Genomic DNA, 13,244 nt, shown 5'->3' on the forward strand with positions numbered 1-13,244 from the left:
TTCGTATGAAGAGCTCCTGTTGAAATCCATTACTCGTACGTTAGCAAAGCTGTATCTGCAAGAGGTCCCCAGGCCTGCAAAAGCTTCCAGTGCCGTGTGGCCGAGATTATCAAGAAAGACGACTCTCACTATATATAATTGAATGTCATTAAATGTAGCTTTCAAATAATTTTAAAAAAATGATTCTACTTCATCTAGTTAGTTCTTTATAAGCTATAAAAGATTTTCCCAATTTATCTGCACCACCCTGTATTCTCATTTTGTGAAGATTCAGATAAATATCCCATAGATCAAAACTATGTACGTAACATAAATTAAAAATACATACAAATATCAAAAATTAATTTTATTTCAATGAAGTCGTCAATATAAGTTACGGATAGTTAAAATTTATTGTTGAATGGTATACTAATTAAACTGAATGAATGTTTTTATTATTGATTGAAATTGATTCTGATAGATACTGGGTGTAATGTACACATTGACTTCGTCTTTAAAATCAAGGATACCAAATGTTGAACAATGAACCCATCTCCCTCCAAAAATCTATGATCTACAAGCTATAGAAAATATGTTATTAGTAATTTACAAAATTTTATTTAAATATATTTTGTTATTACAAAAGTTCCTTGCTTGCCCGTGATTGTTAAATAGCAGTTAGACGTAACTGCACTACTCTATATCTTAACCAATCAGGTATAATTTTGGTTTCGTGGATTCCATTGTGGTAATTTTGATGTCAATGCTGTACCACACTCTGGAAGGCCAATGGTCGCAAATGTGGATAAAATAATGGAAGCCATCGAGTCTGATCGTCATGTTAGCACTATTTTGATTGCAAAGGATATAAAAATTAATGGAAAAAATAAATCATTTGACTACACCTAATATTATATAATACTTGTCGACAAATCGCCCGGAAAACATTTCCAAGGCTAAATTATGTAGAAAAATAAAATATGTATAAATATTCTAAGTCTTACAGTTTTTTATACATGTCTATTATAAGTAAGTCCCTGTTCATTTGAAGGGATTATTAGGTCAAAGCAGAAGGGCGCTTGAAATATACACACAACCAATGATGAATGAATCATCATCACTTTAGGACATAATACACGAGTAATGTTATTCACATGACTTGACCTATATAATACGTGCATGTAAATATATCCATCATATTCGTTGATAGAAGGGAAGCTCACATATCAAAGACAGTAAATGGAAATTTCCATTACATACATAGTACATCAGAGATATAATAAAACAATTATAATACAAGTGAATACAATGTATGGTATAGGAATAAGGCTATTGAAGAAAAAAGTTATTTCTTGGCTAGACTGCAGGCAGTTGCAAATAGAGTTGTATATAATATGTCAAATGAAGCGTGCGACATTTTTTCTAGTTGAAAAACTGAGAAGTCTGTAATTATTTTCCAAAGGTGTTATAATTATTCTTTAATTATTGAAGAGATAACATGTAAATATAGATTAATCGCTAGTACGTGTCATCATGGAAGGTGTATAGTATGCATAAGTAAATCGTATTCTGCCAATTGGAGCTCCATAGAGCCATCATCACTTGCAATCGATGTTGGGTTATAGAAAAGAAATCATTCTTATATTGATCACCTTTCGTACGCTTTAATATTAGTTGCGATACGTCAACAAACAACGGCAATGAAAGCAAAAAGATAATGGATAGCAGATTTTATCGAGATTTTGGACATAGTAAATGCTCTTTTCAGCTTGTTTGTAAGATCAGAAGGTTCATTAACAGCAGGGAAAGCATCTCTAGAAAGTGGACGACACAACAGGATTGTCACTAAAAACTTTTTGATGGATGTGGTCTTTGAAATTAAAGCTCCACCTGCAAGAAGGAGTTGGCCAACGACCTCAACATCACTTGGAGGACTATCATTAATACAGTCAAGATGCATATTCTTATGTCTGAAGATGTAAGGCTTTGTGAAGAGCAAGGCCAGCTAAGTCCTCTACCACAATTTTGATTCTTTGAATGTATTTGTTAAGAAGAACTGGGATGATATCTCCAATGACTATCTCATCAAGGAGTGCAAGGCCTTCAGGCCTAGACTGGAGAGTAATGTGGCCGCAGAAGAAGGGCGTTTTGAGAAATAATTATTGATATTCAAAGTTATAATTAAAATAATACTCCTGATAATATGTACATGTTGTTCTGGATGAAGTTGAAAACAGTTCAATTTGCTTACACACACTGTAGAGTAACAGTAATGATTTGTTTGGGAGCTATAAGTCCTCAAGAATAAAATAATTATTATAACTGCCTTTGAAAATAAAGTAAAACATTATTTAGGTTGCCATCAACAACAAACTTGTAGGCTAATAAATGCTATAGAATTTACAACCCTAGTTACAAGTGTAAATACACTTTTTAACTACAAGTTGAGCATCAAAAACGGAGTCACTCATGTTATTATCACTCATTGTCTTTGCTAGATACGGAGTCGGATTATTATTTATTTTTTCTTATGTTCCTAGCAACTTATAGCTAATCTAATGAAAAATTATGATAGTATTGCTGTACTCCTCCAAAAAAAAAAATTAATTGTCTGGATTACCATGCCATTTTTTAAGCATACAGGTAGGTTATATTATATACAACTTTAGTTCCAATTTTATTTTTTATTTGCTTAATATTTGGGAGTTCCTTTGAGTTAGAGACGCCAAAATTTAAAGCACCATATCATCATTAGTGTTGTCACTATACCAATTTTTTCCGTACCGACTTTTCGATACTATTTATGTCGTAGATATTGAAGAACAATAGACCAATTCAAAGCACTTACATGTTTAGGTAGTATGTCTCCAAGATTATTTGGGGGTATAGGAGGGATGGAGAGCTTTTTGCTTTCAAATTTGGATACTTTTTTATAAAAGGTGAAAAAAAAAAGGTACCGGTACATCGAACAACACTTCTATACACTTTTCATTTATTGATTAAATCTGAAGAGTGGGAACGCAAAACTTGATGTAGCATTTAATTACAATAGTATCCCCATTATTTTTAATTAATTGGCTTAATTTCAAACCAAACAACAGCTAACACAAAAATAAATAAGTTGTGTTGTTATGATATGTGTAGAAATGTCAAAACAACAACCAAAAAGTGTGTAATCTCTCCAGCGCCGATGTCAGAAGCGAGAAGGCTGCAGAGACCGTTGGCATCTCCATATGGACTCCCTACAACAACAAAAAGAAATAATGATACATTTCTGCAGCAACAATATGGCTGACTCCTGGCCTTCCTCCAGGACTGACCTCAACCACCCGGACTTTCTAGTTGGTAAAGTTTCTGAGAAGAATGTCTGCCGCATCTTTCATCTATATTTGGATTCGCCCCGAGCTGCCATCATGACAGCGTGGTAGTCAATGGACGTGTCTCCATCCTCAAGCGATCCCAATCTGTTCGCCGGCGTATCAAGGCTGTTATTGCTTGTGAAGGAGGACATATTTGATACGAAAGTAATCTAAATATTGTAATTGAACACATCACATATTAGTTTTGTGTTTTTTCTTGGTTGCATAAAAATCATGGTTTTAATGCTACTACAAGTTTTTGGGTCCCATTCTGTACTAAAAATTATAATAATCAATAGTTTTTCACAAATATTGTAACTACCCTGTAGCTTTAGACAATCACAAGAGTGATAAAAATGGTTTTGAGTTAGAAATTAGGTACAATTTTAAATAAATCATATTTTTTGAGTAATAAATAATGAAACTTTTTAAAATATTAAATTATTACATTCCATATACTTCTGAACAAAATAAAAATACAATAATATGTAGGTTGTATACATTATGTTTAAATTATTCAATATATATGGGTATTATAATATAACTTCAATTCAGTGCACGTGCATTTTTGTTTTAACAATAGCAAGGACCACCCAACGAGTGAAAAATGCGATGAAAGAGGTTGTAAATCCCTGTTTGGACGTCAACTACTCTGAAGGGGAGTACTGTTGGCAACAAGACTTAGTAGCTGGCGATAAGGCCATAAAAACTTGAGCTTAATATAAGGACACTTAGAGCCTCTAAACTTTTGGCCCTCATCTCCGGACAGCTCATTAAAGGACAATGGAATATGGATCTTCGTGAAGAGCAAGGCTTGCAAAGTGCCCCACCGCAATGTTAATAATCTGAAAGCCTCTATTGAGAAGGAGTGGGTTTATATGTCCAATGACTACGTCATCAAGGTGTGTAAACCCAGACTTGAGTGCATGGTGGAGGTGGAAGAAAGACATTTTGAAAAATAATTATTGATATGAAAGGGTGATGCAGTAAAAATCTGAACACTTACTATTTTGCTAATTAATCAATGTTGAGTGATTGATATTAATTCATATTTCAATATATTTAGAGCATAAGCAGTTTTTTACAGAACAAAACAAACTTGAGCTTTCTAGCTTATGTACAAGTTGAGAAAATGAAACTTGAACGTGAATGACAAATTGCAAAATGTGCACTCCAAGCAGTTGCGCGTCTCTAGAATCACTGTCTGCGATGTCAGAAAGTCCAAAATGTTGTTGAGGATGAAGGGCCAAACTAGATCTTGAGGAGTTAAAGAAAATAGGCTAGGCCAATTCTTTCAATTTCATGAAGGCCTATAAAATAGATACCCTGGTTTTAAACCAGACTGAGATGCGAACTATCAAATAAGTAGGTGGAAAGAACATTACCAGTGTAGAAGACTTTTTACACCAATGATTAAAAAAAATCCATCTCTTCTGTTACAAGACTCTTTTGGATATTTTATGCATTTTTATCATCATTTGTATCCACGTTTCCAAAAGAACGAAAGTGCAGTGACATAAATTGTTGCTTATTTTTGTGTTCTTTAGCGTATGACCTCCAAACTAATAAACAGATACATACCAACAGGTACAAAGTTTACTCAAATAAGCAATAAAGAGCAAATTTGGCAACATTATGATCTTGGTGACCGTTTTCCGGCCTTTATTTGAAGAAAAATACCTATATTACTAAATTTTACCCCATAAATCCGACTTTCTCATTAAATAAAAAAGTTTTAAAGAATTAATTTAGTAAGAGTCATTTTTCTACAAATATGACCTCTGTGGTCGGTTGAAATTGAGACGAGTTACACAAAACTTGTATATATAATTTTATTAACTAAGTGTCCCCCTATCCCCTCAATCTCCAATGATAATTCAAAAAAAGAACCAATAGTTTAAAGGAGATATATAATATATATAGGTAGATATAAAGGAGATAAATATTGATCCTTGCAAAAATATTACATTAGTTTTTATTTTAATTAAAAAGAAAGATTGGAAAAAGTACTTTTATTTTCTTCATAATATTAGGTTAAGTAAAAGGTTCTTAGCGTTATTCACAAAATGTCTTCAGTGAGCTTTATCTCAGGATTAACACATTGCATCTAAAAAGGCTTCAAGTATACTTAAAGAGTAAGTGTACACTTAAAAAAATAAAAGGGTTGAGACAAGATGAATTATTGCTTTACAGAGGAGAACATTTACCTTTAGTGTAGGGAAAATATAATAACTAAATTTATTATACTATGCATTTTTAAAACAATTTACACCAAAAAAAAAGACGATAATACCTACTACAGAGTATTAATGATTTTTCCCCCTCTTTTTTATGCAACGTTTATTTCCACTTTTTAATAAAGAAATGGCACCAAACGATACATTTTTGAAATAACTATAGAATTTTCTATTCCTAGAGCATTTTTAAATAGAATCTATGCAATATTTGCAAAAATAAAACAGTTATCGAGGATATTTTTCGACATAATTCTCCATAACTTTTTTGGTTATGCAAATAGCAAAAAAAAAATAGTTTTGTGTTTCTCTTTACAATGGCAAAATATGCTATATAATACTTTTTTTTTCAAAACTATTGTTTTTTTCTTTCAATTGTTCTTTCAAAATTAAAATGTGGATTTATCATCTTGACCTTTCTTTACATGCACATATATTGGTATGTTATTTGAAGCTTATAAATTTTTTTTTCTAAAATTCATAGAACACATTTACATGGTATAAAGGTGCAATAGTATCATGTCTGTTATAATACCCTAACGCCAGGTAACCTTCGCTTGTTCAATATAAAATATAGGTATGCTACTGAAAAAAAGAACGCTAAATATTGTTATTTAATTGAAAATAAGGAAGGAATAACCTTTTAAATTTGTATGTTACGTCCTCAAGCTACGTATTGTCACACGACCTTGCGGACAATATATTCATTTAAGATTGTTCATGCCCGATTGGTGCAAAGTTATGATTTTATTTCTTTTTTTGCATCAATTGCAAATTGAGCGGGATTTGTTCCATAGTATTAATACAATATACAATGCTCACATTTTCAGGTGTCCGATTTGTATTTTTGCCTTTTTCACATTTTTGCCTTTTTCACATAAAAATATAAAACATGTCGTATATTTTCTTTATCTTAAGGTTCACCTTTGCTGTAAAGTCAAACAATAATTATTCTAATAATCTCAAAATGTTTCTACATTTCTGTGAGTCAGGATGAAGATGCTAAAGGTATCTGCAGTCTTTTCCGTATTGACACCGTGGAGTAGAAGATCGCACACGCCTTGTCTTTTTTATTGATCCACTAAAAATTTTATACTTAGAGACATGGGATAAAAACAAAACTGGTTTATTTCTGTTTCAGCTGTCATTTGGTTGTATAATGAAACATATTAACTAAAAAAAGGAGGGTTAAAATCGTAGTTAAATATTACTGTAAGTTTTGGGTCCCCACTTTGTATTATTTAATGACTGTTGGACATTTTTTAGAGCTCAACAAGAGCAATGATACAACGTAGACAGCCTACACTAAATACATATTACATTTTTATTCTTTTTTATAAGAGAAAAAACGTTGTTGCGACCGTTCTCAGTTTTCCTTTTTATTTACGTAGAAATCCTATTCTTGGGATTGCTTTGGTGATAAATCATTAAATGTCCCATTTAATGTAAGTAGCTGAATACAAGCATATGAATGAAAAGTATGAATGTAAAGAGAGAGAGGAATCCATTATTTTTCTTATTCTGACATTTTATAAGCAACAATAAATATTCATATTGTACATTATGTCTTTATAGGAAATAGCAGATTATCCAATACGGGGTGCTCCATTTAAATCTGAAAAATTCAATAATTAATTAAGGTTGAGTGATTGAATATGCATATTTTGACATATCAAATCAAAAACAATTAGTTACAAAACAGAATAAATCTGAGTTCTCTAGCTTACGTACAAGTCGAGAAAATGAAATATAAACGTATTCGACGAATTTCCATCGCGCACTCCAAGCAGTTGGGCATATCCAAGAACATCGTTTACGCTGTCAGCAAGTACAAAAAGTTGGAGAAGAATAAGGGTTCTATTAAAAAGGTATAACTGGAACCAGAGGGTTTATAGAAAACAGCCCAGGTCAATCTCATTAAGTCCATGAGGCCCCATGTAAGAGATATCAGGATTTTACATCAGACTGTCCATAGAACTATCAAAAAAGTGGATGGAAAGATCTTGATGGAGAGGACACTTTTGACACCCACAATAAAAGAGCCCATCTCCACTTTTCCTAGACTCTTTAAAATGAGATTTTTAAGCTCACTTGAACTCTTTTTTTACACTTATGGTCACCCTACAGCTCTGATATCAATCTCCTTGACTACACTTTTTTGGTGCACAATGATGGATGACTGCATCTGCAACAGTTGCTAGGCCTTTTGCTGACGCCTGGAAGCCATCATTACCACTAAGGGGGCTACCTTAATGATTAAGAGAGTTCAGACACACGTCTATTTCTAATTATAATTTTGGTGAAATTTTATTGTTAATTAATAAATTATATCTTGTTGAAGTTTAAAATTCATAGTTTTGAGATTTTAATGTACCACTTGGTGTATCAGATATGTATTGCCGTTATCACTATAATGAAATATCATACGAGTATACTGGGTACAAAAACATATTTTTCTTTTGTCAAAAGGAATTAAAACAAGTTTTATACTTTAAAAAAGTTTACATTATTGCTTTATAATGATACTAAACATTTAATGTTTCATTTTATATTTTTTCAAAAATCATATTAGATCGGAAACATCGCTTTTTGACCATATACTAATTAAAATGAACTTTGATATTATATTAGCCACTACTTTTTTCATTTTTTTAACCTTTCCTTATATAACTTTTCAATAGGAGGTTTTGGTTGTTTAGGTAAATAGTTATTGGCGATTCTGCAAAGGTTTTAAAATTGTTTTTTAAGGACTAATTCCGGTTCTAATTACCCGATCTAAACAAACTGCACTATTTTAAAATTCTTGTATGACAGGCAATCTAATAGTCATCTAAATAGCTATAATCTCTATATCGTTTTTTTTTCCGTTAAATTATTAATGTTCCAAGACCTCTTAAACTTCAAATTCTGAAAATGATTTTAAAAAAACCTGTTCTGTATTTTAGAAATTGAAGCAAATACCAGATAAATTGCACCATTTAAAACTCAGAAGCTAAATTGCAATTAGTTTATTATTATAAAATACAATGAAAGGGTTCCCAAGTTGCAGGGTTGATTTGTAGGGAATACAAACAAAGAATTAGTGTAGAAAATAAGAGACGGAGTGAGAAAAGGGGTTTGAGAGACAAAAAGGGTGAGATTTGGAAATAAAGAAGGTAATGGAGCTCTTTTTTTGGTCTAAACAGCCTCTTAATGACCTCGAAGGCCCAAAAAATAGAATGTTAACATGCTTTGTTATTTTATACGTCTACTTACTAAATTACAGACTGATCTATTCGACTGTTTTTAGATTCCATCTATGAAAATACCAAAAAAACAGACTTAATTATTCATACAAGATTATGTCAAACCATTTTTTGGCATTATTTATGCGACACCGGTAATTTTGCCTTGAATATTTTTAACCCCCGATAATTTTGCCTCGAGGAGATTTTTCCGTATAATATATTCGCCCTTTTGTTATAAAATCGGTTCAAACTTTACTGTTGTATCTCGATCATATTGATTATAGAGCTAGGAAATGAAGAAAAAAGGGAAATAATGATAAAATAAATGATCCTTTCTGATAAGAAATCCATGTTGGTCAACTCAATTTAATTTTGTATCATTCTAAAGCTACTAAATTTGTCATAATTGTTATTTTATATCAATATCATGTGTTATTTTAGGCCACTCTTCCATTTTAGTATCCTATTTAAAATCCCAAAAAATGATGGATCGACTCAATGTATAGAATTTAGAATCAAAGAAGAAGAAGGCGGACTATAAAATATATTCATCAATGATTGATTGTTGATAAGTCAGTCATATTGATATTTTTCCTCTCTTTTTATCTTCTCCTATATAGCTATATAATTAATGTTATTGAGATTAAAGTTCGAACCCATAATATAGAAAAAATTAAAAGGCTGCGAATATATCATGCAGCAAAATCTCCTCAGGGCAAAATTACCGACGGCGGAAAGAATTGCCGCAACATAACCTACAAACTATTTATGATAGCAACTCACTGTATTTTCATGACAACTTTAAAATCATACCTCTAGTATGAAACCACTCTTACCCCGCTATTACTCCTACAGGCTAATTGTCACACATTATAAAAATAGAAGTTAGGTTGTCGCCAGTCTTTTACCTGTTTTCGATTTTCGATTCCGCTCATTCGTTCATTTTTCCGTTCAATCGTTCATTTTTGAATTATTCATTGAATATTTATGTAGTTCAAAAAGTCGAACCTACAAAATATTCATTGATATATAAAGCCCTTTTTGTCACTCAATACATAGAAATAAGTGACAAGGGCGTAGCTTACAATAATCAAAACAGACAATCCCAGAGACTCTCATATTTTCACTGGACACAGTTCTTAATATAATGTAAAAATGATGCTTAAAATTGTTATGAAATTGTATCCAAAAATGTTTTTTTGAACAGCCTCAAAATAGCATCTATGTATTTTTTTAGGGCAGGCTGGAAAAGTGTCAAGAGGAAATACTTTTATTCAAAGCACTCTCCAATTTATTGTTTTTATTTCATTAATGATTGAGTAATGTTTATTTCATCGATAAACATGGGGTAAACAATAAAACACCATTCCGATTTCGTGAGGAAACATCATGGATTCAATAAACGTCAATGTACTTACAAATGAAAAGCAGAATAACTCCATTATATTTAAAATAATTTATGTATTTCATTTAATGTTGTATATATATAGAGAGAGAGACAAGTAATTTCATGAGACAATTATAAATTAGAATATCACGTTCTAAGGTGAGCCTTTTTCTCTCCATGTACAAAAAAAAATTCTCTTGGAGACAATCAAAAAACGTTCTTTGGCCAAGCTTGAGGTTTTTCAAGCCATAATTGACGTGGTACATGTCATTTTAGTTTTTTTGGAACAAATTGTATTACAATAGTAGTACAATTAAGGAATTTTTCCTTTTAGTCTGTACATTTTTTTTTTAAAGATTATTTTATTGTGAACAGCTGTAGATTTTGGAATTTTTGTCAATGGCTACGGATTAAAGAAAAAAAATCAAGCCTCCTCCCAAAAAAATATAATCCTGAAAACACCGCTGAATATGCATAACATTTTTAACTGATGCTAAAAATCTTAACTTTTTTATTCCTAGCAACATTTTTAGGACGATCCAAGAGGCCTAAAAGTGAACAATTTTGAGACAAAAACATAATTTATTTAAACAAAAATGCACAGTACTACGCCAAATATGACCTGATAACTGATGTTCTCCATTAAATGAAGTAGATATATGCAGAAAAAATCATGATATGTGTGGCGATAAAATAAAAATAAGGTTACAATTTTTAGATGAAACAGAGAAAAACGCAATATAAGTTTTCTACTTCAATGAAAACCCGAAGATGATTTTTTAAAAAGTCAAATACAATAATAAACCACTGAAAACCTGTTCAACAAGTTATTATATGAATTATATTTTTTGAAATTTTTATATAAACATATTATATGCAAGCTCCGTCAATTTGATCGTGTGGCATTTGAACTGAAAATGGAATCTTGATACCATTAATATAATCAATTTTAGTACCAGAGAATCCCTTTCTTTTTTTCGATATTCTCACAACGTGAGGACTTATACACTGTTCTTTAAAAATAATTTTCACATCATAACGTCTCAGTATCTTTTATTATGATTGTTACTAAATAAACGATTTTTATCAGGTTCAGTTACCCTTAAAAAACACAAATCCTAAGGACTTTATCACTTTTTTGAATTAATATAAATTATAGTACGCATATCAACAGATATGTTGATCATACTGTCGCAATATTGAAAAAAAGTATCCCAGCTTGCTTTTATGTTATCGCCATATATATCATATAACTAAAAGCGTATGAAACATATTATAAATGGCGGTAGCGACTTTTTGCTGTTGGAAACTGAACATGATTTTGTATTCTTGTAAAGATGTTATCATCCTTACCTAATTTTTGAGAAAGGAATATTTATGTATGAAGCATTGCACAATCTGTCTGCAGACCGACAGTTAAGGACCGATCTCAAGGACTGAAATCTCTTAAGATTAATAGCACTTTTCCGAAGTCTGGACTCGACTGAACCAAGTAAATGAGGATTAATAGAACTCTACTAATAGAGCTCACACATTGCCAATCACTTTATTTATTGTCCTCAGGAGAAAAGTATTTGTGTAAGTGGGGGAAATATTAAGCCGAAAACGGAACATTCAAATTTACATCCATAATTTAATTTGAAGGAGAAGGAGGGGAGGGGGGGAGGGTATGAAACCTATTAAGTTAATGACAAACTAACTGACAATTACAAGAATTATATTAGACAAATAACATAATATATAATATTTCTAAAATATAAATGGTTTATTTTAAATATTTGTCTGCCGAAATCCTTTTAAAACGCACAACTATATACATACGATAATTAAACTAACAAGAATAAAAACAGGAAAAAATACACAAAAAAAAATTAAAAAATACACCAGATACGCTAAAGAATAAATTCCATAAAATACACACGTAACAATTAGATTCGCTGGATTTCGAAAAGCTTAATATCTGTATCATACCAAATCGGTGGATCCGTATTCCTTAAGTAAATAACACCCCACATATAAGTGCGAAACCAAAGAGCTGTTCCTGGATTAGGTTGATACTTCCGAATCAAAATGGGATGTGGTACAGGAAGAAGGCCCACAAGGGTACCATGTTGAAGGAACCGCAATATCTCTGACTCATCCGTAATCCCCTTATCGATACAAATCTTTTCGACTTGAGGAACAAGGACTTGAAGGAGTCGCATAATTGTCTGAAGAGGTAACTTTGATTTCCAGGAACTGACCCAATCCTGAGTGGGAATCCAGGACTCAAGAGATTTGGGAGAGAGAGGAGGATGGATGTTGGATTCAATATTGATGCTGGAAGCTCCAGTTCGGGTAGATGATTCCACTGAGACCTGTCGTGAGAGATCACGTTTCTGCGAGTCGCTTAAGGAGGATGTTCCATCAAAGAGAACGCCGGGGTTTCCTCCTTGTTTTGTTAATTTGTCGAGTTGCCTTTGGCTAGGATGAGCTGACTCCTTTTCCGTAAATTTATCTATGGCAGGAAGCTCTATCAGAGAGGCTTTAAGGGTCCCTGGCTCAGCTGTGGCAAGTGGTTCCTTTCCTTCCTCAGATGAGGGAGAAAATGTGGTTTTCTTTGACGGGTCTGTGGATGTACGCCTTGTGAGAGTTTTATTGATGCTTCCACAGTCCGTTGGAAGGTTTGCCAAGGCGTTAAATACTTGTCTTTTTCGAATAATACTGGAAAAATATATAAGAAAAATTAGAGTGCAATCAAGAGTATAACATGAAATTAAATAATATCTTAGTAAAATAACTGTCTCCAGGCAGTTAAAAGAACAATATATCTGTAAATTAATGTTACATGCAATCAATTAACGAAAAAATTAAATATAAATCCTATTATAGAGAAACATAATACGTTTTTGAGCAACTACAAACATTTGTATAAGAACATAATATGGCTTTGGGTCGATTTTTTTTGTGGAGCATTGGGCAAAGGTGTACTATGGACTTATTGCACTATGGAACCTTCCCTATTGTCTGTATCTTTTTGTAGATTTTGTCGATTATGATTTCATAGTTCTACTTTGCC

The 13,244-nt window shown here is 32.0% G+C and overlaps 1 protein-coding gene and 1 long non-coding RNA gene across 2 annotated transcripts in view; both read right to left on the reverse strand.

The window, feature by feature from the left end:
* Nucleotides 1-331: 331 nt before the first annotated feature.
* Nucleotides 332-3,142, reverse strand: LOC121127362 (uncharacterized). Its single transcript, XR_005867813.2, has 2 exons — nt 621-3,142; nt 332-560 (listed from the first exon to the last, which is right to left on the reverse strand). It is a non-coding gene; the product is annotated as an uncharacterized lncRNA (long non-coding RNA).
* Nucleotides 3,143-11,932: 8,790 nt separating this feature from the next.
* The window catches only part of LOC121127528 (protein HID1), a 29,305-nt gene continuing 27,993 nt past the window's right edge, over nt 11,933-13,244 (reverse strand). Inside the window, exon 8 of the mRNA XM_040722927.2 lies at nt 11,933-12,889. Coding sequence (XP_040578861.1) covers nt 12,115-12,889 — 775 coding nt within the window. The 3' untranslated portion in view covers nt 11,933-12,114. The remainder of the gene's footprint in view (nt 12,890-13,244) is intronic.

This window comes from Lepeophtheirus salmonis, chromosome 13, assembly GCF_016086655.4.
Source record: "Lepeophtheirus salmonis chromosome 13, UVic_Lsal_1.4, whole genome shotgun sequence".
Taxonomy (NCBI): domain Eukaryota; kingdom Metazoa; phylum Arthropoda; class Copepoda; order Siphonostomatoida; family Caligidae; genus Lepeophtheirus; species Lepeophtheirus salmonis.